Source organism: Vulpes vulpes, chromosome 12 (genome assembly GCF_048418805.1).
Source record: "Vulpes vulpes isolate BD-2025 chromosome 12, VulVul3, whole genome shotgun sequence".
Lineage (NCBI taxonomy): Eukaryota > Metazoa > Chordata > Mammalia > Carnivora > Canidae > Vulpes > Vulpes vulpes.
Window position 1 is genome coordinate 9,242,299 of NC_132791.1, and position 27,728 is coordinate 9,270,026.

Below are 27,728 nucleotides of genomic sequence, written 5' to 3' on the forward strand. Positions count from 1 at the left end.
TACCCATTGGTAGTTCCCATTCCCCACTTCCCCCAGCTTCTGGAAATCACGCACTTACTAACTGGATTTGCCTATTCTGGAATTTTGAGACAAATGGAATCATTCAATACGTACCCTTTCCTGACTGGCTTCATTCTCTGAGCATTTTTTCAAGGTTCATCCGTATTGTTTGGGGTTTGCTTGTTTTTTAAAATGTTTATTTATTCATGAGAGACACACAGAGAGAGAGGTAGAGACACAGGCAGAGGGAGAAGCAGGCTCCAGGCAGGGAGCCCGACATGGGACTCGATCCCGGGACTCCAGGATCACGCCCTGAGCCAAAGGCAGATGCTCAACCGCTGAGCCACCCGGGCGTCCCTCAAAGTTCATCTATATTGTGACATGTATCATAAATGTACTCCATTTTATGGCCAAGTAATAGTGCATTGTGTGGACACACTACATTTTGTTATCCATTCACCAGCTGGTGGACACTTAGGTTGTTTCTACATTTTAGCTATCAAGAATAATGCCACGATGAACATCCATGTGTGAGTTTCTGTGTGCACGTATGTTATCAACTTGGTTGAGCGTACACCTGGAATTGCTAGATCATATAGTAACTCTATGTTTAACTTATAAGGAATCGCCAAACTTTTTCATAGCAGCTGTGCCATTCTCATTCCCATCAGCAGTGTGTGAGCATTCCGATCTCCCCACAACCTCACCAACATTTGTTCTTGTCTGTAATTTATGTATCAGCCTTAGTGTGTGTAAAGTAATGTCTCCTAGGAGCTTTGATTTGTATTTCCCTAATATTAATAATGTTGAACATATTTTCTTGTGTTTATTGCCCATTTGTATATCTCCTTTAGAGATATGTCTGTTCAAATGCTTTGCCAATTCTTTTAATGACTTGTTTTCTCACTGTTGCGTTGTAACAGTTCTTTATGTATTCTAAAATCAGGTCCCTTCTCAAACATTTGATTTACAAATATTTTTGTTCACTCTGTAGGTTGTCTTTTCACTTTCTTGAGTGTCTTTTGAGGCACATTTTTTTTTTTAATTTTGTAGAAGTCCAATTCATTTTTTTTTTTTGGTTGCATGTTCTTTTGGTGTCATATTTAAGAAATCATGGCCTAATCCAAGGACACAAATTTATACTTATGTGTCCTTCTAATAATTTTATAGTTTTAGCTCTTATATTTAGATCTCTGATCCATTTTGAGTGAATAGTTGTGAATGGTGTAAGGTATGGGTCCAACCTCATTCTTTTTGCATGTGGATATTCAATTGTCCCAGCACTATTTACTGAACATACTATCCTTTCTCCTTTAAATGGTCTTATACTTTTGTTGAAAATCAATTGAACAGGGATGCCTGAGTGGCTCAGCAGTAGAGCATCTGCCTTTGGCTCAGGGCATGAATCTGCAGTCCTGGGATCAAGTCCCACATCCAGCTCCTGCAGGGAGCCTGCTTTTCCCTCTGCCTATGTCTCTGCCTCTCTCTGTGTGTCTCTCATGAATAAATAAAATAAATAAATAAATATTTAAAAAAAGAAAATCAACTGAACATATATAAATAAACCCAGTTTATTTCTGGACTCTCAATTCTATCCTATTAATCTATATATGTCTATCCTGATGCAAGTGCCACACTGTTTGAATATTGTAGCTTTGTAGTAGGTTTTGAAATTAGAAAGTGTGAATCCTCTCACTTTGTTCTTCTTTTCAAGATTGCTTTGGCTATTCTGTATCCCCATATAAACTTTAGGAACAGCTTGTCCACCTCAGCAGAAAAAAGGCATCTGGGATTTTGACAAGGATTTTATTGAATGTATATGTCAATTGGGGAAGTATTAACACCTTAATAATATTATTTTCCAGTCCATAGAGATGGATTGTCTTTCCATTTATTTAACACTTTAATTCCTTTTAATGAGGTTTTGCAGCTTTCATTGTACCAGTCTTATACCTCTTTTATTAAATTTACATACAAGTAATTCATTCTTTTTTGAATTTTGTATATTGAGTCATATCCTACATCATTGCTAAATTTGCTTGTTCTAATAGTTTATAGGATCTTTAGAAGTTTCTATATACAAGATCATGTCCTCTGCACAGGGAGTTTTACTTCTTCCTTTCTAATTCAGATGCCTTTTGTTTTTCTTATCTAATTGCTCTGGCTAGAAACCTGCAACACAAAGTTGAATAGAATCAGTGTGCATTTGGTGTGACCAGATGACTTCTTCAAACCTCAATTTTCTTCTCTGTACAATGAATGGGAAAAATAGTATCTATTTCTTAGGGGGTGTTAAGAAGAATGATGGAAGATATGCTCTCCAGGCTTGGCATTTAATGACTGTTCCACACATGTATTAAGTTGTTCCTTTCCTTCAATAATCTCCTCTACTATAGTATTTTGAGCTCCCATTTCTATATCACTTACCATGTTCCTATCTCAACATTCTTGCTAGACAGTCTTCAAGCGCCTCCCCCACACTGGGGACTGATATTATTTATTAATTCATGGATTTATTTAATTTCAGGATATATGGCACACAATGTTACATCAGTGTCAGGTATACAACACAGTGATTCCACAACTCCATACCTCATGCTGTGCTTGTCACAGGTGCACCTGCCATCTGTTACCATGCAACATCATTACAATATTATTGACTATCTTCCCTATGCTGTACCTTTTATTCCTTGTGACTCATTCATTTCATAACTGGAAGCTTGGACCTGCCACTCCTCCTCATCCATTTTGTCCATCCATCTGCCCTCCTCCCTTCTGGCAACCATCAGTTTTTTCTCAGTATATATAGGGCTGATTCTCTGCTTTTTGTTTGCTTATTCATTTGTTGTGTTTTAGATTCCACATATAAGTGGAATCATATGGATTGTCAGACAGTCTCTGACTTATTTCTTTTAGCATAATACCCTCTAGGTCCACCTGTGTTGTTACAAATGGTAAGGTCTCATCCTTTATTATAATATTACATTGTGTGCATGTACATGTGTGTATGTATATATTTTTAAAAATTCATCTATCCATGGGCAGGGGCTGCTAGGGGATTAGAAATAATGGGGTAATATACAGACAAGTGCATATATCTTTTCAAATTCATGTTTTCATTTTCTTTGGGTAAATACCTAGCAGTGGAATTATTAGACCATATGGTATATCTATTTTCAAAGTTTTAAAAAAAAAAACAACAAAGTTTTGAGGAACCTCCATACTGTTTTTCACAGTGACTACACCAATCACAGTCTTCAAGATTAACTAATGCTAGCTTCCTCTGAAGATGCCAGGGCAGTCTATCAAATCTTAGTGTATCTAATCATTTAGGATACTTACTTAAGATGCAGATTCCAGGGCTCTATCTCAAAAGATTGCTATTCCATATGTGTGTCTGGGTGTGGCCCAGGAATGTACAGTGTCAACAGGTACCCCCAGCTATGCTGAATGAGATGGTCAAGGACCACGGTGATGATCCTACAAAAGCTTACTTTAGAAACCCTAGAGCTGCATTTTCTTCAAACTTGGACCTGTACAAAGACAGCAAACCTAGTTTTCCAGGCCCCCAGGGAGCCTCAGACTGAGCTGACCCAGAAACCTGACACAAGTTCATCACCCATGCTTCTTGTTTCTGGTTTTTGGCGACATGGACAGATCCATTTCCCTCTGTTAACCCTCTGGATCTTCCTCATTCCTGGTCCAAAAGGTTCAAGTCAGGCTGATGCTCTTCCTCCCCACCCCCAACTCAAGTCAATAAAGATCAGCTCCCAGAACAGTTTACTAAAACAAAGGAGAGGAAGGCTTTTCCCTTCAGGGAACCTAAGGCTGGAGTTGACTAGGCTAGTTTCACAGAAGATGGAGAGCCTAATGAAAATGAAACAGTAGAGATGGTGGCCCTGTGACTTCATTAGGCCTCTGGAGTTCTTGGTAATATGAGTTACTCATTCCCTTTTTGGTGTCAGTTGGAGTAGAAATTTCTTCTTACCGCTGGAAGTTCTAACATGCAGAATCAACCCCTAAAATGGACCCCTTGACATCACTCTGTCTCTTCTCTTCTCCCACTACTTCTCTGCCCAAATTCCCCCTCACTGGGCTGTCCCAAAAAATTCCCCTGCACTCCACCTTCCTCATAAATGTCACCTGCTTGTCACAATGGAACACAAGTTTCCCATGTCCCCATAAGCAGGGGTACTTGCTGTTTAGGGCCAGGTCTAGCCCACTTTTCTTCCACCCTTTGGGGCAAAAATCCTTCTCTTTTGAGAGTCATGTTATAGAGCACACTGTTCATTACTGATTTCCTGATTACTTAATTCACTTAGGACTCTGACACCTGTTTTATAGTCTCCTCTTCCACCTCTGGCATCATTCCAGAGGGATTTCACCATCCCATTTAACAGCCTGTAATCATGGCTCATATAGCATCTACTGTTTATCAGGCATAGTTCTAAGCTGCTTACATATATTTAAGCTCACTCAGCCCTTATAACAGCATGAAGTGTTATTAGCTCCATTTTATAGAGGAGGAAACTGAGGCACAGAAAGGCTATTTAGACTTTTCTAGAGTTACCCAGCTACTAAGTGGCAGAGTGGAAATGAGAACAAGGATTCTAAACTGCAGAGTCTGGGCTCTTAACCTACGTGCCAGCCTCCGGGTTCCCCATTCTCTGGAATTGTAGCATCCCCCATAGGCACTCTGTATAGATCCTGTGAAGGTGGGAGGCAGGCAGTATCTCCTCTGGGTCACTCTATACCTTGAAGAGGAGATGTCAGCTGAGCGTGGTTTGGATGGCCACTGAAGGCCTGTACATCCTCCATGTAAATGTACCCACTAATAGATAAGCCCTGAAACTAGTGTGTAGGTTGGGAAGACACAGCAGCAGAAAAGCAGGTTGGTTATATATTCTGTCCTGGTACCCCATAAAACCTTTCTTCTGCCCCAATAGTCCTTACGCTCTGTGGGAAACTTGCTGCATTCAGGCCACTCAGAACGGGACGGGACCCTCGTCCGTGGTCTTACTCATGGGCCCTGTGCTCCTCAACCCTGCAGGCACGATGTGTTCACACCCCTGGTTTTCTTGCTTCCTCTGTTTGCAAGAGCAGGGAGAAGGAAGGCAGGGGGCAGTTTCACCATCCCAACAAACACACCTAGAGGTAGCTCCATCCAGAGCTGCTCCCCCCCTGAAAAATTCCTGCTCACACCCCCACCCCAACACCTCCATCTCCAAGCCTCCATTCCTCTCTCCAGCTCAAAGCCTTTGCCACCTTCACCTCCTGCCGCTGATGGGCCCTCCTGAGGCCTTCACGATGCCTACCAACCTACCAGACCCAGCCTGCGACACGCATCCCTGGATCAACACCTCTGTTCCGGGTACTACCAGTAGTAGAAAAAACTCACACAAATGTGTGTACTGGCGCCATTATAAATATAAGGTCGACAAGAGCAGCATTACCCCCCCACCCCCAAACAAGGACACCAAGCAGGCCTAATTAGTACTCACACCAGCTTTGATTATAACTATTGGGTACTTGCTATGGTACCAAAGCAGTGTCCTAATCGCTTCACAAGCGCTTCATTTCATCCTCAAAACACCCCTGGCATGAATTAGAGACCAGCAAGATCCCCATTTTACAGACAGGAACGCTGAGGCATCGGGAGGTCGGGAGCGCTGGCGGCCGCACCTGCACCAGTGGAGCCGCACGTACCCGCCCCCCCCCCCCCCCCGCAGGTGCCTGCAGGTCAGGAGCGCAGCCCGTTTCCTGCCCTCTCCCACGCACTAGAGCGCAGTGTCACGCCGGAGCAGCGGCCGTCCCAACGGTGACAGTAAAAGAAAAGGAAAGAGGGCAGAGAAGAGAGCCGTGGCGACTAGCTCCAGCGCAGAGGCATTTCCTGGTCATCGTTACTCAGCACTTTGTGGGGTTGCGGGGCCGGCGGGGGGCGGGGAGGGGGAGGAGTGCGGCGGACCTTTTCGAGGAATCCGGCCCTAGCTAAGCTCGTCCGCCCCTTCTCGCACGTGGGGCGTTCGGTTACGGCCGATCCCCTCCCGGGTGGCCCCGGGGCTCTGGGGGACCCGCCCCCCGCACAGCGCGCCCCGCAGGCGCCCCCGCGCACCCCGCTCGCAGCTGCAGCGCGGGCTCCGAGCCCCGGCCGCTCCCGGTAGCCCCGCCCCGCGCCCGCGGCAGCCCCGCCCCCCGGAGGCCCCGCCCCCGGAGGCCCCGCCCCCGGACGGCGTCTCCGCGGTTCCGGGAGGCGGGGCCTGGCCGGGGCTCCGAGCGGGCGCGCCCCCGCCACACGCACGCCGCGCGCGCCCGCCCGCCCCGCCCCCAGTCGCTATAAAGGGAAGGCGGGCTGCGTCCCCGGCAGGCCCCGGCCGGCGCTCGGCACCGCTCCCTCCGTCTCGCGCCGCTCGTCAGCCGCCAGCCGCCAGCCGCCAGCCGCCAGCCAAGATGGTGAAGCAGATCGAGAGCAAGGTACGCGGCCTCCGTCGCCGGCCAGGGGCGAGGCCGAGGGCGAGGGCGTCCCTGCCCGGGAGGGGACGCGGCGCCTGGGCCCGGGAGTGCGGGACGCCGGGGCCTGGGCGCGCCTGGGGCGAACGAGCGTGCCCGGCGGGGAGAGGCCGGGCGCTGGATGCCGCGGCCAGGGCGCCGAGGGCCCCGCTCCTGCTGCACCCCGTGCTCCGGCGGCCCCGATGCCGGCCCCCCCCCACTCCGCTCCTGCACCCGGTGCTCGGGAGGCCGGGTTGGCCGCGGGGATGGAGACGGGCCGGGCCGGGCGCTGGATGCCGGGGCTGCCGTGGCCAGGGCGCCGAGGGCCCCCCCCCCCCCCCGCTCCTGCTGCACCCGGTGCTCCCGCGGCCGCGATGCCGGGCCCCCCACCCCGCTCCTGCACCCGTGCTCGGGAGGCCCGCTGGGCCGCCGGGGTGGGGCGGGGCGGGGCGGGCGCCGGAGGGCGCGTTGGAGGCGGCGGCGTGTCCCGGCGGCAGCCCCGCGGCCTCCTGCAGCGCGCGGGCCCAGGTGGCGGTGGGGAAGCGCGGCGGCCGCGCCCTGGGACTCCTCCTCGGCGGCGCTGGGCGTGTTTCCGGCGGCGCTGGCGGTGGGATGACTCAGTGCGCGGGGCCGGGGCCGGGGCCGGGGCTGGGGCTGGGCCCGTCGGGGGCGCCGCGTGCTCGGGGCCCGGGCGGCAGGTGCGCGCCCCCGACGGTGCTGGACCCCCCGGGAGACCCTGGAGAGCGGGGAGCGGTTACCTGGCGGCCCCTCCATCCCGGCCCTCGCCCGCCTGGAGCGCTGGACCGAGGGTGCTGGGTGGCTTCGGGAATGCGAGTTGCCCTGTGGGGTGCCTCCCCGGTTTGTTGACCCTTGTAATCAGGAAGCCTGTATGATCCGTGTAGAAGACTGAGCGCGCACGAGATCTTCTGTTTCCTACAAGCAAGTCCAAAGTGGTTGGTTATTTTACGTATCCTGTTTTGTTCCTGAGCCTCCCCCCCCCCCCCCCGCCCAGTTTAGCCTGAAGCCTTTTTTGTGTAGTTGGAAGGTTTGGAATCCATGCAATACCTGAACATGTTGCTGGACATTTGGGCGGTTTTCAGTGCCTCGGTGAATGTTTCTGTTCATGCCCCCTTGCAGAGTTCAGGCTTGTTTCCTCAGGTTAGGGTCCAGTGCAGTGATGGGGTCAAGGGGTGTGAACCTTTTAAGGCTTATAAGTCCCCAAGAAGCATACACAGGAGAGTGCTCTTCCCCTCCACCCCCATCGACACTGACCTTTCCCCCTCTAACTTTGGCCAAATCATTAGTAGGAAAAATTGTATCTCCGTTGATTATTAGTGACTCTGAATTCACCCCGCCCCATTTGTTGATGGATTAATTACCATTTGTTATCTGCTTGCCCTGAGTTTTTTTCCTATTGACCTTTTACTATTATTGTGTGAGCTTTTATGTTAAAATTAGCAACCCTGTCATTTGTTGGAGAGGTCACTAATATAGAATTTTGTTCCCCCTACTTTGATTCAGTACCCACTGAGTGACAAATCAGTCTGGGGGTGTGTGTGGGGGGGGGGTGTTCCCCAGGGTCTGACCTCTTCATCAGTAAACCCAACAGGTGAGAACCCACAAAGGAGGGAGAAGACTTTGAGTGGTTTACAGTCGCTGTCTCAGAATGCTTACCTACAAACAAAATCGGTTGATTCCTGGAACACATCTATCAGTTTTTCCGTATCTTAGTTGTCATACTTTTGGCATCCTCCTCCCCTCATCAAGGAGAAGACGTACAGGGGTGACCAGAAATTGGTTACACACACAAAAAAACCACTACAGCCTGGAGCGCAAAGGCCCCGATCATTCCGCTGATCTTCAAAATTATTAATGTTCCAGAGACATTAATCAAAAGTTAAGCTCGTTTCAGTGTTACTTGCAAATGTTGAATACACTTTAGATTTTCATCCTGCTGGACTAGAGTTGGTGCCGTTGGCCATCCAGGACAGCTCTTTCCGAGGTGCGATAGTTCAGAACCAGTGGTATCTTCTATTTGAGATACAAGTGGGATAACGGACTGTCCATGTGGTTTGGAAGAAATCACACCGTTGTGTGTTATTTTTAAGAGTAGTAGCTGCCCGTTTGTTGAACTCCTACCCTCTATACATGGGCACTCCCATGCTTGTTAATTATCTTTGGAATGGGTCTGTTTAGGAAAAGAGACTCTAGACTCTGGTCTCATCTGCCCCAAATATTTTGTTTTTGGAATATTTAGCTCTATAATGAGGACCTTTATTAATGTTCATTGTTAGTCTCTGGGAGTTAGACGTTGTGGTTTGCATCTTGGTGAGATAATCTTGAGTTACTCATTCAAACCGACGTCTCTTTTAGACAAACTTAAGTATCAGGAGAAGAGAATTGGTTGTGACGTCTACACCTACCTGGCTCTGTAACTCTTCAGTTAAGCCAAAAGTTGCTGCATGCCTCTCTTCTTTTCAGAATTTTAGGCAGCTTTGCTTGAATTTGATTCAGAATTGTTTGGGAAACCCTTGAGAGTGTTTGTATACTATTTTGTTTTGAAAGTAATTTCACCAAGTCTTTACGGAGGGCCTGCTATGTTCCCAAAACAGTGCATTCGTGTGGCAGTAGCATTCCTTGATTTGTGTGTGTGTGTGTGTGTCTGACCTGGTTCTTGCAGTAAAGAATGGCTGGTTTGACCTTTTTAAAAAAAAAAAAAATCACATAAAAGCTCTAAGTTAAATTCATTTGGAAAAACTGGTGATAGTTTGGGAAAATGATTTCTATAACTCTAACCTGTTCTTTTCCTCTCCTACCCGCTTCCCCCCCCCCCCCCCCCGCCCCCGCGCCCCCATGTTATCTCCCCACACCCCAAAGGTGGGATGGGAGATTATGTGTGAATAACTGAAAAAGTTAGAGGTCATGACCTGGAAATACCACTTGTGAATTGTTTCTCCAAAAAACATGAGGTCGAAATTAGAAATCTAGAAAAGTAACTGTACTGCAGAGGAATTCACTTAAGGTTTTTTGTTTTTTTTTTTTTTTTAATGGTGTTTCTTTACTGGATCAGATCTGATAGGATTCTTAGCTTTCAAGGGAGGAGAATGTTGGTTTTTAATTAAACCAATGTGACTAGCATTTTCCCCTTGACGGAAAACCCAGACTTCAGATACAGATATTTATGTTGTGATTGCTGTGTTGCCCCAGTTTTTGGTAAGCACTGACTAAATTGGGGTTCAAACGGAGTCCCTTTTAACTAGAAGGTTAGGTTCCTATGGTTACAGTATCAAAACCATTGGTAAATTATTCAGGGGAATTGGTGGTGAGGGATTTCTTGATGCCATCTCACTGGTGGAATTTTATTTGACATTTCTAATGCAAAATAACCTCTGAGGAAAGGTCCCTGCACAAGGAACTAAAGCTATCCTTTGGTCACTAATTTGAGATAAAGGGCAGACATAAACAGTATGATCTCATCTCTTGAAACTCCATTAAGGAGAGTACGAGGAAATAGGCTTAATGTCAACAGTGACTCCTCTGAGTGGAAGTTTATTTTCCTTGATATTTTTAAAGCCTTTGACATATTCCATCATAGACAATCCAAAAAAAGAGCTTTCAACCCTAGTTTTCATTGCAAAATTCTGTGCCTTGGTGACTTACTCAGTTGAAGTGAGGTCTTCGTCAGTGGAGGAGCATTTAGCACATGTTTATCATATACCCAGATTTGATGTGGAAACCTAATAGGTCTTTATTTTCATGTGCTCAGTTTGAGTATAGGTTGATGAAGACACGACTGTTGACACACACTCTATACATCATACTTGTTTCATCTTATTAAGTAACGCTACACACTCTAGGATTTTTTTTAAAGCAGTTTATTTGGTTCATTTTAGTTTATTAAATTTTTATAAAGCAGTACGTTTGAATCATTCTTTGTGTCACATTCTATCAAGTTTGATCAGGACTTTGGGAAATTTAACCTGTGCTTTTCTTTTTCCTCTCAGTATGCTTTTCAGGAAGCCTTGAACAGTGCTGGGGATAAACTTGTAGTAGTTGACTTCTCAGCCACGTGGTGTGGACCTTGCAAAATGATCAAGCCTTTCTTTCATGTGAGTATGAAACCAGTTGCTTTAGAAGGGATTCTAAGTTCCTCCGGTTGGTAGTGGCAAAGCTAGGAAAGGACAGAGTGTTATTAGTCCAAAGGTAATAGTGTAACAACTTAAAGGGCACCTGGCGGGCTTAGTCCTTAGAACATGGGACTCTTCATTTTGAGGTTATGAATTTGAACCCCATATCGGGCATACAGATTACTTAAAATCTTTTAAAGTAGTAGTGTAACAACTTAATTTTGACACATGTGTAGCCCATGGAAGACAACTGTCAGAACTTAGTTTGGTTGTCTTAAATGGTTTTTCTTTTTCTTCAGGTTGAAACCCAGATCCTATTTGAAATTCTGGGCCCCACTTTCTTTTATGCTAGGAGGAGTTTGACTCACAAAGACTATAGGTTCCTGTGCTTACCTGCTCCCTAGTCTGAATTTTTGAATCTTAATAAGAGTAGAAACTACTAATTTAAGTTTCTGTTTAGGAACCTACCCAGTTCTAAATCTGGATTTTTTCATTTTAAATTTTCTAGTCCCTCTCTGAGAAGTATTCTAACGTGGTGTTCCTTGAAGTAGACGTGGATGACTGTCAGGTATGTGACTGGAAATTTGGACTACTACTGAGCTTTTCACATTGGACTTTATTCTCTGAAACGCAAGTGTTTGTTTTCTTACTATAGCCCTAGCCAAAAACGGGTAACATACCAATTATGAGCTTAATCCTAGCTATCAGGAGCTATGTACATCACATCCTAGAAGAAACCTAAAAACAAATGGTTGAGGCTTCTGTACCTTACCTGTCACCTTTCTACAAGCTTATATATTCATTTGATTATGATAACTAAATCCATAGACTTAAAAACTAGGAGACCACTTTGAAGGTTCTCTGTGAACTAGTGACATGAGAAAGTAGTCACTTGCTTGCTTTTAGTCAATTAGAAAATCCAGTGTTTTCAAGAACAAACACCAAGGTGCTTGATGGAGAGGAGAGAAAGGGGAGGGGGTGGATTTGAGGGGTGATTGAATTTTACAAATGCTTGTTTAGGCCAGTTTTATAACTACTGATGCATTTAATCCTTGGTGCTAGCCATCCCTGTTTTTACAGAGGAGAAAAAGAACTGGTCTAGGGAGTTACTGTTAGTAGTGGCAGTCGAAATTTCAAAGAAGTTCTCTGACCTCCCAGCCCTTGCTCTCAACCAGGGTACCTCAGAGGAGGCTCTGGCATAGGGTGGGTACAGATCCAGCTCCTGGCATAAGATTTGCTTCTCATACAGCCCACTGTACTAGGATAGCTTGTTCCATGTTCAAGAACAACACCCAGGAGTTCTTTACAGATACGTGAACATTTTTCCCTTAGTCCTGTGGGGCAGGAGGGTCTTAGGGTATGATGTGGCAAAAAGGGTGCTCACCTGGGTTCCAGGCCTGGCTTGGGGACTTGTGCTCTAGCTAACCTTTCTTCTTCCTTGAGCTTTGGTTCTATAGCACCAGATCTTAATACTTGACCCATCAACTTCCTAGGGTGGCTTATTTATTGAGCAGAGAATGTTTAATAAAGGTATTGAAAGGTTTATAGGAATAGGTACATGGCAGTACTTTCTAAACCTGTGAGGGCCTACCATCACCAAATTGTTTTTTCCTAGCACATTTTCTGATTCGACACTCATGCCTTTATAGGTCGGGGGTGGTCTCTACCTGGAACATTCTTTTCTTTCATACCTCCCAAACTCCTAGCTGTAAGCTTCACATCTTTTCCAGGAACCTTCCTCCACCCAGACTAGGTTAGTTTCCTTTCCTCAATGGCTCCAGGTCTTCTCTGCCCCTCTTTTACTCTTGTATTTATGGTATTAGAATGGGGAGGATCCCATACCTAGACTGCCTGCTTTAGTTTCTAGTTCCATCCCTTATCCTCCTTGCCTCAATTTGAGCCTTTAAAATGGCAGTGTTCATCCATCATAAAAGAGGTGTCAGGAAAAAAAAAAAAAAAAAGAGGTGTCAGGATTACGTAAGGATACCCAGCAAGTGCTTAGAGTAGTGCCCGGGCCATGTTCAGTGAACCTTAGCTAGTATTACAGTCTTGTCTGTCCTTTACCGTTAGTTTCTTGGGACCAGAGGCCCTGTCTCATTTACCTGACTGGCCTGTAGTAGGTCTAGAATGAATTTATTCTATAAGGTAAAGTGATTGTTCTGAGGTGTCCCAGAGTTTTAAGAAAATCAGAATAGATAGCAGCGGGTGATGATTGTGAATAAATCTAAACCTTACTCTAAATCTAAACCTAATTCTATATGGTCACTTTAGCCAGGTGAAAGTGGCACCTGGAAGGGACTAGAAAGATTCTGACTGGTCCTGTCACCCAATCAGATAGCAAGTGAATCTCTTTAAGTTTTTAGTGGGAAGTAATAACAGGTGCTAGATGGTGTGCTAGGCTCCCTGCGTGCATTAGGTCCTTTAATCCTCAGGCGGCTCTGGTAAATTCTCATTAGTACCACGCCGGAACCGATCATGGGACTATAGCACAACAGGAGGGGTAGGTCAGTGGACGCAGAGTCTGCAAGGGTTGACTCTTGCCCTTGGCCAGACCAAGGACAGGTGCTCTCATTGCCTGAGTTGTAAACCTTGGGGAAAGGAGATGTGCAGATTAAGCCAAGGACTTGCGGGTGGCAGCGCTCCTTCCGGTCGGATTAGCATGCACACCCTCAAGGTTTCTAGACCTTGGAGTGACCCTCTCACAACTGGGAGACCTTTCACTTTGCCCCCGGATTGAGCAACATACACGGTTTTACTTTGACTGCCTGTAACGATCCTATTACGACACTGTCTAAATGGCCTCACGGACCTGTCATGGAGTTAAAAATTGAACTACTTCCAGAACCCTGTGTCACACAGTGCCTGTCAGCTCCTACTCACCTGGCCATTCTGAATTACCCTCCTGGCTAAGTCTATCAAAAAGCAGTTCATTAAACAGTCAGGTGGTGGTTTTTTCCTCAAGGAATTTGCAGCTCTGGGTAAGACCATCCCCTCATTTTGACTCCAAAATAGGATAAAAGTTATGTCAGTCACGTTTCTCAGTATTATATCATTAATGGGTGAAACTTTTAATGACTAGTTTTAAGTTTCTGTGCAGATAATTCCTACTGATGAATTTCAGACTTTATAGTGTCATTGGCATAAGCCACGTGTAATTTTAATAGGCCCTAAGCACTTGGGCAAGAAAAAGTTTTAGGTGTAATAGATTGAAACAGACAGTTAGACATGAACATATAATATGGTACAAAATATTCTTAGTGTATTTATAGAAAAGTAGGAGGGGTGCCTAGGTGGTAGGTGGCTCAGTCGGTTAAGTGTCTGCCTTCAGCTCAGGTCATGCTCTTGGAGTCCTGGGATGGAGTTCCCCCAGCAGGCTCCCCACAGGACAGGGAGCCTCTCCTCCCTGGCCCCTTCCCGCCATCCCCGCTGCTTGGGTTCGCTCTCAAAATCTTTTCTAAATATTTTTAAAAAGAAGGAAGCCCTTTTGAAAATGGTAGACTTGATTATAGTTTCAACTCTGTACAAGGTAGGATACTTATTTTGTAAAATTTAGACCTGGTAGTTGTAGAAGCATTTAGAACTGTGTGTGTTTTGATTAGAGTGACAAAACCAGGTGTTTAAAGTTACCTTGGTTGTATGGAGTGGTAAGCTAGAAACCAATGAAATTAAATTTAGTAAGGTAAAAAGTACTCTCATTATACTTAATTTAAAAAAAATCAAATTGAGCTAAACTATAAGGGATGGGGAACAGATTGGAGTGTGAAGGAACAGCTGAGGGAATTTCAGGGGAGTGAGGGAACAGTCCTGTATTTTGATTTTGGTGTTACATGACTATATTTGCCAGAACTTAATAAAATTCATTTTTTCTTAAAGATTTTATTTATTTATTCATGAAAGACACACAGAGAGAGGCAGAGACACAGGCAGAGGGAGAAGCAGGCTCCAGGCAGCTGTGGGACTTGATCCTGAGACTGCGGATCACGCCCTGAGCCAGAGGCAGGTGCTCAACCACTGAGCCACCCAGGCGTCCCTAAAATTCACTTTTTTGAGAGTGTTAATCTGTTTAAAATTCCAGATTGTGTATAAAACCGGTTGGAAGCATCATTAGGGGTGGGCTACTTTTGTTTTGAAGTGAGGAAAGTGAGAAACCTTAAAATTTAGTTACCATTAAGTACAGATACCTTTAGAGTCCCTCTAGGAATATGGAGATTAGTCCATAGAACAAGTAGTAGAAAGCAAAACACTAAGATCAAATGCTAGGTAGGAACCAAAACTTTACTGAAGTCTATAAAAGATCTTAGTAGACAGGTGCACTGTATTCCTGAAAAGTGACTCAGTAATACTAAAGTGTCAGTACTCCCAAGTTGGATGCAATCTTAATCTGACATTTTGGGGCCTTGGCTTATACGGTTTCAGAATGTCAGGAAGGTCCTAGAAAGTAGAAGAACAAACACGAACTTGGAAAGAAATTGTGGGGGGATGAGAAAGGTAGAACCCCATAATAAAGATACAGTGTGGTCTTTTAACCAGAATAGGCAAGTATACCCATGGAATAGAAAGTCAAAAAAAAAAAAAAAAATTCTCTTTAAGCATGATCATTAACCTTTTGGGGTTAAGATGTCGCATCTATACCCTATTCTTTATTCCCAAGTAAAACTTAGAAGACCTTTGAACAAAAATCTTACAAAATATTGAACTTACTTAGAGAAATGAGAGACACTGTTAAGTGCATTAACCACCCTGGTTCTTGTAGCCTCTTCCTCTTGCCACTGAGGAAATGGGCCTGGAAATATCCGTTTGTTTGATGCAAGTCCTGATAAATACTGGTCAGTTGATATGTATTACAACTACCTCCCAACTGGAATGTGTATCTAGAGCCTTGAAAAGGAGCATGTTCTGTGTCTCAGTAATTCTGCTTCAAGGGGTATTGACCGATGCAGATATTTGTATAGGAAGATGTAAGTTTTTGCATGAAGCAAAAATCAAAGCCTTTTACATATTGACCAGTGGATTAGTTCCAATGATACTATGTCCATATGGGGATTGCTATTGGACCACTAAAAAGAGTGGTGTACTTTTCCATGGGGAAAGTCCATTGTATGCACATTATACCCAGTATGTAGGTAAAATGTCCCTAATACGCATACCATGCACATAGCATGGGTTTTTATAAAGAAAAGCATTTAGGTACGACAGTAAAAGGTCTGTAGTAGCTAGTTGAGAATAGGAATGGTTTCCCTCTTCCAATTTTTCTACATTGAATGTGGATTATACTTACGTGAATAAAAGTGATCTTCCTTAATAAGCTCAACAATTTCACTTTACGGTTTTTGCCTTACAGCGTGTCTGAGAACTTACTCATAAGGATGTACATAAATTGCAAATAAAGCCTCACTTTGGAGGATTATAGTATGGAATCCTAGGTCACCTTAAACAAAAACCACTTTTATACCCAATGAAAGAAAAAACTTAACCTGGTAAGCTTTTTAGTTAAAGCATTAAGATCTGACTGCAATTTTAAAAATTATTTTTAAAATCTTGTTCATACATCTCTCAAAGCATTGGCACTACTTCTGAGCATTCGTCTTTTTTCCAGATTTAAGATTTTATTGTAAATTAAGCAGTTGTACCAACGTAGGAATGCTGATCTCTGAGTAGGTGAAGGGTAAAGCATCCAGAATCGGAGAATGTCCATGAGACGATCACGTTCATGGACTGAGAGGAGACCTGTATTTTCTGCTGAGAACGCTTTCTCATGGGCAAGTTGTGACTGTCCAGGTCCGGTTTTACCCTCCTTTTTTGTGTGATGCAGCTCAGTTGCGCCCCCTGGGGGTTTCTGATTAGGAGTGGGGAAGAGGAAGGCGGCTGTTTTTAGGCCACTGCCCTTCTGCGTGAATATAAAACAAAATGAACCCCATTCTCCTTTGAGCCTTCTGCCAAGTGCCTACATGCAAGGTGATGTCCATCCAGTGGGTTCCGTGTGCAAAAGAGAGGGAAGGGGCTGAGGCAAACAGCTTCTCTCCCCGGTGTTGTGAGGGGTGAGCCTGGTGTTCCCAGATATTCAAGTTCAAGAGGTATCTGCTGTTGGGCAACCAATGCAGAGATTTGCTCTAAGCTCTTGCATGAGCCAAGCACCACGTCTGGACCAGCTTGAGCCCCAGAGACCACCAGTTTTCAGTCTTACCTGAGCCAGTGCCCCTCGCTTTCTAACTCGTCATCTTCCGATTTTCTGAATCTTCACCCACAGTTCGTCCAGAACCTGGACACATACAGTTCTAGTCTCCCTGTCAACTCTTTACCCCATTTTCAATCCTGGATGCTCTTGCTACCGGGAGTTCCTGAGATTGTAGGATCTTCATTGTGGTGGTTTATCACGTGTTCTTGCTAATTCCCTAAGCACTCAGAACCTAGTAGTCATTCTTATTCTAGTCATTACTGTCCTTGTGCTTCTTTGTCAGCCAGCATTTAGAGGAAAAGTCAAGGTCATGTGGAAGGAATTCCCAGCAGTAATGCCCCCCCCCCCTTCCTGCTGTGCTACTGACAGCAAGTTTGGAAAGATGTATGGTTTTATAGCTTTATAGTCTCAGAGGAGGAGGAGGACTTAAGCTGGCATGCTGCCATTACTAGTGGCTCAGGCAGCTCCATTTTTTTTCTGGGCATGTGCCTTCCCGAATACTCCACTAGAAGTCACCACAACACCTTCCTTTCTTCTGGAAGCTTTGTGGTTTGTGATCTGGTTCTCAGAATCCAGCCTCCTTCATTGCTGTCCTGCATTGCTTTTGCTCCTTAGCTGCTTTGTGGTTCTACATTTCTTTGCTGAGCCTCTTGAGGACCACATGGACATTTTCAATTCCTACCGGCTCTCTTCATTTGAGACTCTTGTCCAAACCACACCATTTTCCAAGGCATTTCCCCCCAAACTTATGTGAATAGGATATGGGGGGGATAGAAGTTTTCATTTAGTGTTCCCATAACAGAATTGGAGAATGTTTCTGAGATGTAGCCAGATATAACCTACAAGCAAATGTGAGATTAAAAGAACGATCCCTGGGTGGCGCAGCGGTTTGGCGCCTGCCTTTGGCCCAGGGCGCGATCCTGGAGACCCGGGATCGAATCCCACGTCGGGCTCCCGGTGCATGGAGCCTGCTTTTCCCTCTGCCTGTGCCTCTGCCTCTCTCTCTCTCTCTGTGTGACTATCAAAAATAAAATAGAATAGAATAGAAATGGGGTCCAGCTTTGCCTTGGCTTTTGTTCTTGAATGGCTTGTTGGTCCTCTTGCTAACACTTGGCTTTAAAAAAATAAAGATTTTATTTAGTTATTCATGAGAGACATGACACAGAAGAGCCTGACTTGGGACTCGATCCTGGGTCTCCAGGATCACACCCTGGGCTGAAGGCAGCGCTGAGCCACCCAGGCTGCCCAGCACTGGGCTTTAATCTTTGTGACCATCACCTGTGGACTCCGCTGCCATGATGAGACTGGAAAAACAAGGAGCAAAGAAGAGATTCTAAGGAATATTGACGATTAGAATCCTGAATATAGTTACAGGCAGATTTGTTAATTGCTTCAATAGCCAGTATATAGTTGATTAAACAACTCGCTGGGTCAGTGTATCCGATGTGTCCTGCTGGTCAGTGGCCCTCTAAGAGGGGAGTGCAAAAAACCATCCTAGTGCTGACTAATGAGGTCTGGTTGGAGGTGACTTCTGTCAAAACTCAACATTCAGTCTTGTTTTTCTCCTCCCCCTCACCTCACAGGATGTTGCTTCAGAGTGTGAAGTCAAATGCATGCCGACCTTCCAGTTTTTTAAGAAGGGACAAAAGGTAGGTACATCTGACCTTATATCCAGCTGGGCAGTAGGAAAACATGGTATGTTTTAAGACACTGAGGGGACTTACCCCTTCGCATGGAGAAGTCTATCCCCATTTTCTACTTTATTAAATAGGTCATTCTTCATTCAGTACATGCTGGGACATCTGCAAATTGATCTTTGTTAGAATTAGTCACTAATCCCGTGATTGGTCCTTCATATTTGTAAAGTACATTTATTTTTAAGACTGAGCTACAATTTCTCCCTCAAACTAAGGGGGCATGGGGAGAGGGGAGAAAACAAAACCCTTGTTTTTAACAAAATGTGGATCTCTGGGTAACTACCAGTTCTTTCAAGTAAGATTATACTTGCTCTCCCTCTACCCTCCCCCTATTTTACCCCATTCTGGGATATCTCAGTCACAAAAGGAGACAATGCTGTATCTAACCACAATTCAATATTTTCTTAACAGGTGGGTGAATTTTCCGGAGCTAATAAGGAAAAACTTGAAGCCACCATAAATGAATTAATCTAATTACATTTTCTGAAAACATAACCAGCCCATGGCTGTTGAAAACTTGTAATTTTTTTTATTTACAAAAAGGAAAGATCAAGTATGAAGACTATATACCCAACCACCATCTGATTATAAGTGACAATAAAATATTAATTCTACCCTTTTTAAAACTAGTGTCTTGGAATTGCTTTCAGAATAAATGAAAAGCCAATAGAGAACATTTAATGTCCTGATTTCATATGCTGATAACTTTTTAGTAACCTTGAGGTAGCAGTTCTTCATGGTTGGTTCACAAGGAAGCTCTGTAGACATTGCCATGGGAGTTTTGATTGTTTCAAACTATCTTAAACTGGTTTTAGAGGCCAGATAGACATATACTAACCTAAGTGGTAAAGTGTGTGGAAGTTACAGGCTATTTCACTAAAGAACGTTAAGGGTCTCATAGGTCAAGGTTATAGGATAGAGAACCTAGAAATAAGCCCACACATGTACCCAGTCTGTGACAAAAGATGCAAGTGTATGCAATGGAGAAGAGATAGTCTCTGATAAACGATACTGGGAAAATTGGACAGCTGCATGTAAGACCTGAAACTAGGTCACTTCTTATACCATATACAAGAATAAATCGATTAAAGACCTAAATGTGAGAGACCTGAAAGTTTAAAATTCCTAGTACTCTGACATCAGCCCTAGCAACATTTTTCTAGATTTGTCTCCTCAGGCAAGGGACAAGAAAAGCAAAAATAAACTGTTGGGACACTACGCCAAACTAAAAAGCTTTCACACAGAGAAGGAAATGAATAGAAGGCAAACTGCTGAATGGGAGAAGATAATTGCAAATGAAATGCCCAGTAAGAGGTTGATAGTCCAAAATATAAAGAACTTCAACTCAACACCCGACAATCTGATTTAAAAAGGCAGCAGGATCTAGACATTTTTTCCAAAGACAACACAAATTGGCCAGCAGACACTTGAAAATTCTATCACTTATCATCTGGAAATGCAAATCAAAACCACAATGAGCTCCCACCTCACACTTATCAGAATGGCTATAATCAAAACGTAAAGTGTTAACAGGGATGTGGAGAAAAAGGAACCCTTGTGCACTGCTGGTGGAAACGTAAATGGTGCAGCCACTGTGGAAAACTGGAGTTTTCTCAAAAAAATTAGAAATAGCAGGTAACCTGGGAATTCCATCGCTGGGCATATTACACACAAAGCATTGATTTAAAAAGATCTATGCACCCATGTATTTATCACAGCATTATTTACAATAGCCAAGTGTTCAGTGATAGATAACTGGATAGAGATATGTGTATACACATAGGGAATATTAGTCATAAGAAAAAATGAGATCTTGCCATTTGCAACAACATGAATGAGCCTAAAGAATATTTTGCAAAATGGAATAAGACAGTAGTACCATAGGATTTCCCTTATATGTGGAATCTAAAAACAAAAACAATCAGTCAAACCTGTAAGTACAGAGAACTGTTGGTTGCCAGGGCTGGTTTGGGGGTGGGGGATAATAAATGAGCAAAATGGGTGAAGGGGAGGGAGATACAAATGTCTATAGAATGAATAAGTCACAAAGATAAAAGGTACAGCATAGGGAACATGATCAGTGGTATTCAAGGGTTATATGACAATAAATGGTAACTACACTTGTGAGCACAGAATATATAGATTTGTCAAATCACTATGTTGTACATTTGAAATTGTAACATTGTGTATCAACTGTGTTTTTAAAAAAATTTTAATGGGAAATAAATCCAGAATGTAACAAAAAAGGTGTTTTTCGTGTTTTAGAGCAAAGGATTAGAGGTATAAGAAACCGTTTTTAAATTTGTGTAATGAGTCCTAGAATTACTTATATGCCCTGCACCATCCTTATGTTACTTTCAACAACAATCCTAGGTGGGTACTGTAATCCCTTTGTTCCCCAAAGAAACAGGTCAAGAGAAGTTAATTTCTCCAGTGTCGCACTAGTCAGTAGAAGATCGGAGGCTTGAACCAAGGGAGTCTGGAACCCATATACATACTCTCAACTGCTATACTACCTACCAGTTAGAAAGCTGACCTAGGAAAACAATGAGCCCTTACCTAGATTTCTTTCCTCATTTAGGAAAGAAATGGATGCTAAACTTAGATGATCTCTCAAAATCAGTATCCTGTGCTAGATAGGACTATAGCTGTGAATAAGACACCCTTTCCATAGAGCTTATTTTCTAGAAAGGAAGGCAAACTAGTGAATGGGAGCCTAGTGTATCCTAGGAAGCCGAAACAAATGGGCACAATAATTGAGAATAGGGAGACTTGCTTTAGGTTGAGAGGTTGAGGAGTGAAAAGGACTCCAACATGCAGAGAGGCAGGGAACCCAGTACAGCAGAGAGAAAGGCACACACAAAGGCTCTGAGTCAAGAAAAACCTTGGTGTATCAGGACCATCAAAAGCATGAAACAGCTGAATACAGTGGCAGGGCCCCATAACCTAAGGCCTCCCTTATAGGTGCAAAGGGAAGCCACTGTAGGGTAAGCCAGAGATAATGTGTTCTGGTAAGAATCCATTTTGGCAGCTGTATAGAAAAGTGGGTTGGAGAAGGAGACTTAACTGGAAACCCAGTTAGTGTTTTCATTTATGCAGCCCAGAAGTAGTGATAGTGGGGATTGGAGGATGGTGGGCAGGTGTTAAGGATGGGACAAGATGTGTGGGCTCAATAACACGAGAGAGAATCCAAGGACTTGTGTGCATAGGATTTTAGGGTAAATCCCCAAATTTTTGGCTTGATTAACTGAGTGGAGTACCATGCAATGAATAAGAAAAGTTGGCAGAAGTAGATCAGGTTCTCTCTAGACATGTTAAGAGAGATGCTTCACCAGCGTGCAGCCAAATGAAGAGGTGTTACAGGCTGCTGAATACTAGTCTAGAACTCCATGGACAGGTCCGGACTGGGATAGGAATTTGGAAGACATGGCCACGCCTCAATGACCTGTGTGTCTAGATGGCTCCTAAAACCAGGAATCTAGATCACCCAGGAAGATAATCTGGGGTGAAAGGGGCTCAAGCCAGCCTGGAAAACTTCCAACATTTTAGAGACCATCGTTTTTCTCCTCACCTGGCCATAGGTTTTGTCCTAAAAGCAAAGAGGAGAACATTTCAAAATGAAAGGTATATCAATTATCAAATGCTAAAAAATGCTGACACGCTAAGAAATAGAGGACAACATAATAGAGGTGGTGATGGTGACAAAATTAATAAATCCTATGGGAAAATAGGGTAGAAGCTAGATTGGGGAGAAATGAAGAGATTAAGAGATGACTCAGAAATTGCACTGCTCAAAAAAAAAAAAAAAAAAAAGAAAGAAAGTAATCACACTGCTCAATGTAAAGAAGAATGTCCAGGGATGATTGTTATAGGATTGTTTATAGCAGCTTGAAACTGGATCTCTATCAGTAGTGGAATTGTTAAATTCATTATGATGAAGCCTTTCAAAGTAATATAAAATAAGGAGCTATTGATTCTGAAATAGGAAAATATCAAAGTCACTGAGTAAAAAAAAATATATGTATATATTCTATATATAGTAGGATTCTGTACAGATGAATCCTACTATTTTCTATATACATATACATATTCTATATGTATATATATGTTCTACTTGCTTTTCTTTTAGTAGAAAATAGGATTCATCTGTACAGAACATAAGACATGCTACCTATCTTTATAGGTAAATCTGTATGTAAGTTAACAGGACTAGATCTCTGAGGAAATATTTTTTTTAATTAATTTTTATTGGTGTTCAATTTACCAACATACAGAAAAACACCCAGTGCTCATCCCGTCAAGTGTCCACCTCAGTGCCCGTCACCCATTCCCCTCCAACACCCGCCCTCCTCCCCCCTTCCACCACCCCTAGAAATGTTGGGAAATATCAGGAAGGGAGACAGAACATAAAGACTCCTAACTCGGGGAAACGAACTAGGGGTGGTGGAAATATTTCTAATTATAGCAGGGACTTCTGGAGAAGGAGGGTAGGTAGAGATTTTCTTAGTTTTATCTGTAAATGTTTTAATGTATCATAACAAAAATGGGTTATAGGCTTCTGACTTTTGGTTTTGGCTCATACCATGATCTCAGGGTCATGAGATCGAGCCCCGTGTCTGGCCCTGTGCTCAGTGTGAAGTCTTCTTAGGACTCCCTCTCCCTCTGCTCCTTCTCCCCTGTGCTCGCTCTTTCTCTCTAAATCTTCCAAAGAAAAATAATAAATAATAATAATAATAAGTGAATAGAATGTAAAGAAAGGGAAACAATTTGTAAGACTCGTGAGAAGTTTTGTCCTAAAGTAGAGCTGAGATGTGGGGTTAATAAATCCTTTGTGTTTAAGATAACAGGTTTGCTAGCATGCAAATGGAAATGCTGTAGAGGTAGAGATTGATTTCGTAGGAAAAAAGGATATCTGAAAAAAGGAATTCCTTGTGTAGTCAACAGAGAATGGGATTTGGAGGACAGTAGAAGAGACCAGTCTTGAATAAGAGGAAAGTCATTTCTTTCCACCATAACCAGTGAAATAAAGATGGGTGTATGAGCACCTAAATATGTAAAACAAGTTTTAACAGACCTAAAGAGAAGAGAGAGCAATATAATAGGGAGGACTTCTATCAGTGGATAAACCATCCATACTGAAATAAAATTAAAAGAAAACATTGACCTCAAACAACACATTAGACCATATAGATAGGTTATATAGCACATCTCATCCAAAAGCAACAGAACACATTTTTCTCAAGTGCACATGGAACATCCTCCAGGATAGATCATATTAGGTCACAAAACAAGTCTTTAAGAAGACTGAAATATCAAGCATTCTCTTCCAACTACAGGGATATGAAGATAGAAATAATTTATGAGAAAACTCTGTATGTGGAGATTAAACAATGGGTCGATAGGCCAATGAAGTCAGAAGAGAAATACATTGAGACAAATGAAAATGGACTATAAACCAAAACTCATTAGGACACAGCAAAAGCAATTCTAAGAGGAAAGTTCATACTGCTAAATGTTTACTTCAAGAAACAGAAATCACCATTTAACTTTATACCTCAAGGAACTAGAAAAAGAATGAACGAAGCCCAATATTTAGGCATAAACTTGAGGTAAGCGAAAACTAAAACCATGTACTCTGAAAGCTAAATCATGAAATTGAAGATTATATTAAAAAAGGAGGGATCCCTGGGTGGCATAGTGGTTTGGCGCCTGCCTTTGGCCCAGGGCGCGATCCTGGAGACCCCGGATCGAGTCCCATGTCGGGCTCCCAGTGCATGGAGCCTGCTTCTCCCTCTGCCTGTGTCTCTGCCTCTCTCTCTCTCTCTCTGTGTGACTATCATAAATTAAAAAAAAAAAGGAAAGATATTCCATGCATAGTTTGGAAGCATTGATGTGGTTAAAATGTCCATACTACCCAAAAGCAATCTAGATCCAATGGAATCCCTGTCAAAATACCAGCTTTATTTATTTATTTTACAGAATCAGAACAAGTTATACTAAAATTTGGATGGAACCATAAAAGACCTTGATTAGTCAAAACATTCTTAAGAAGATGGTAGTAGCACAATTACAGATCTCAACATATACTAAAAAGCTATAATAAAAACAGTATGGAACTGGCACAAAAATAGACTCATAGATCAAATGGAACAGACAGCCCAGAAATAAACCCACCCTTATATGGTCAATCTACGACAAAGAGGCCAAGACTATACAATAAGGAAGAGACAGTCTTTTCAATAAATGGCACTGGGAAAACTGGACAGCGACATGCAAAAGAATAAAACTGACCCACTTTTTACACCATACACAAAAAATAAACTCAAGAATGGGTTAAAGGCCTAAACATGGGACCGGAAAGCATAAAACGAGAACACGGACAGTAATTTGACAGTGGCCATAGCAGCATTTTTAGCTAGGCAGCCTCCATCAAAGGAAACAAAACTGAAAATAAATGATTGGGATTATACCAAACTATTGGGATTACACAGCAAAGAAAACCAAGAAAATGGAAAGGCAACCTACTGAATATAAAATAGTTTCAAATGATCAACAAGAGGTTATTATCTAGAATATAAAGAAATAACATCAAAAAAATCTAATTTAAAAAGATGAATAGAGTGGGGGCACCTGGGTGGCTCAGTAGGTTAAGCATCTGACTCTGGATTTTGGCTCAGGTCATGATCTCGGTTCTGAGATCAAGCCCCATGTTGGGCTCTGTGCTCAGCTAGGAGCCTGCTTGAGATTCTCTCCCTCTCTGCCCCCACCCCATTCTCTTTCTCTAAAAGTCTTAAAAAAAAAAAATGGGTAGAGAATCTAAATAGACAATTTTCCAAAGACAACATACAGATAGTCAAGAGACATATGAAAAGATGCTCAACATCACTCATCAGGGAAATGCAAACCAAAACCACAATGAAAAGAAAAAAAAAGAAAACAAAATCAAAACCACAATGAGAGGTCGTGTCATACCTGTCACAATGGCTAGAATAAAAAGATAAGAAATAGCAAATGTTGGTAGGAGATGAAGAAAAAGGAACCCTTGTGCACTGTTGATGGGAATGTAAATTGGCATAGTCACTGTGGAAAACCATATGGAAATTCCTCAACAACAACAAAAGAACTAACATACAATTCAGTGATTCCACTACTGGATATTTACCTGAAAACAAACAAACAAAAAAACCCAATTTGAGACGACAGATGCACTTCTAGGTTTATTGAAGATTTACAAAAGCCAAGATATGGAAACAACCCAAGTGTCCAACAATAGATGAATGGATAAAGATGTGGTATATATACACAATAGACTACTAAGCCATTAAAAAAAATAAAAAGGAAAGAGAGAGAGAGGGAGAGAGAGAGAGAGATGAAATGAGATCTTTCCATTTGCAGCATGGATGGACCTAGAGGGTATTATGCTAAGTGAAATAGGTCAGAGAAAGACAAATACTATAAGATTTCAAAAAAAAAAAAAAAAAAAGATTTCGCTTATACATGGAATCTAAAAAAACAAAACACCAAAAAAACAGAAACAGATCCATAAACACAGAGAACTGGTGGTTGCCAGAGGTGAGGGAGTTGGAAGGATGCACAATATGGGCAAAGGGAGTGGGAGATACAGGCTTCCAGTTACAAAATGAATAAATCCTGGGAATAAGAGGTATAGTATAAGGAATATAGTCAATGGTATTGTAACAGAATTGTATGGGGACACATGGTAGCTACACTTGTGGTAAGCTCAGCATAATATATACAGTTGAACCATAAAGTTGTACACTTGAAGTTAACGTAAACGTGTATCATCTGCACTTCAACAAACAAATGCTTTGATGAAGTGGGGAGAAAAGGGGGCGGGGAATGAAGCCTACAAGTTGGAAGGAATAACAAATATCAGAGCATAAATAATGAAATAGAGACTACAAAGACAACAGAGCAGGGGCATCTGTGGGGTTCAGTCAGTTGAACGTCTGCCTTCAGCTCAGGTTGTGATCCCAGCATCCTGGGATCGAGTCCCACATCAGGCTCCCTCCTCTGCTGGGAGCCTGCCTCTCCCTCTGCCTCCCTCTCTCTCATGAATAAATAAAATCTTAAAAAAAAAAAAAAAAAGAGCAGAGCAGATCACTGAAACCAAGAATTAGTTCTTTGAAAGACAAAAGAGACAAACCTTTAGATAAACTCAAGGGAGAAAGAAAGAAAGAAAGAAAGAAAGAAAGAAAGAAAGAAAGAAAGAAAGAAAGAAGGAAACTCAAAGAAATGAAAGATGTTACAACTGATACCACAGAAATACAAAAGATCTTAAAAGGCTACGGTTAATAATTATTATGGGTCAACAAGTTGGATAATGTAGAAGACCTGGTTAAGTTTCAAAAAACATAGAATCTTCCAAGATTCAAATCAGAAAGAAATAGAAAATCTGAACAGACTGACTGCTCGTAAGGAGTAAAACATCTCCCAACAACAAAACAACAACAACACTTCATGACCAGATGGCTTCACTAGTGAATACTATCAAACATTTGAAGAACACTAATCCTTCTAAAACTTTCTAAAAAAATAAAAATAAAACAATTTTTTTTTAAAAAAAGAAGAAGATGATGATGAAGGAACACTTTCAAACTCTTGAGGCCATAATTACCTTGATGCCAAAACCAAGAAAGGACATTGCAGAAAGGAGAAAACTATAGGCCAATATTAGCAAGCTGAATTCAACAATACAATAGAAGGATCATATACCATGACTAAGTGGGATTTATTCCAGGGATGCAAGGATGGTTCAGAATCCAGAAAAGTCAACAAACATGGTATACGACATTAACAAAATGAAGAAGTTATATCATTGTATCAATAGATGCCAGAAAGCATGATAAAATTTAACATCCATATGATAAACTCTGAGTAGGTATAAAGAGAACATATATCAACATAATAAAGGCTGTATATGAGGAGTCTGTGGCTAGCATGCAATGCTATTATGTATGAAAGCTTTTAGTCTAAGATCAGGAACTGGACAAGGATTGCCCCCTCTCACAATTTTTATTCAACACAGTACTGAATGCCCTAGTCAAAGCAATTAGGCAAGAAAACTTAATAAAAAGCATCCAAATTTGGGCAGCCTGGGTGGCACAGCGGTTTAGCACCACCTTCAGCCCAGGGCCTGGTCCTGGAGACCCAGGATCCAGTCCCACATCGGGCTCCCTGCATGGAGTCTGCTTTTCCCTCTGCCTGTGCCTCTGCCTGTAT

At 42.8% G+C, this 27,728-nt stretch overlaps 1 protein-coding gene across 1 annotated transcript; it reads left to right on the plus strand.

Moving 5' to 3' along the window:
- The first annotated feature begins 6,240 nt into the window (after positions 1-6,240).
- TXN (thioredoxin) lies at positions 6,241-20,731 on the plus strand. Its single transcript, XM_026002751.2, has 5 exons — positions 6,241-6,471; positions 10,491-10,595; positions 11,122-11,181; positions 18,372-18,437; positions 18,897-20,731. Exons 1-5 carry the CDS (start codon positions 6,448-6,450, stop codon positions 18,957-18,959), a joined length of 318 nt encoding a protein of 105 aa, XP_025858536.1. The 5' UTR covers positions 6,241-6,447; the 3' UTR covers positions 18,960-20,731.
- Positions 20,732-27,728: the final 6,997 nt, after the last annotated feature.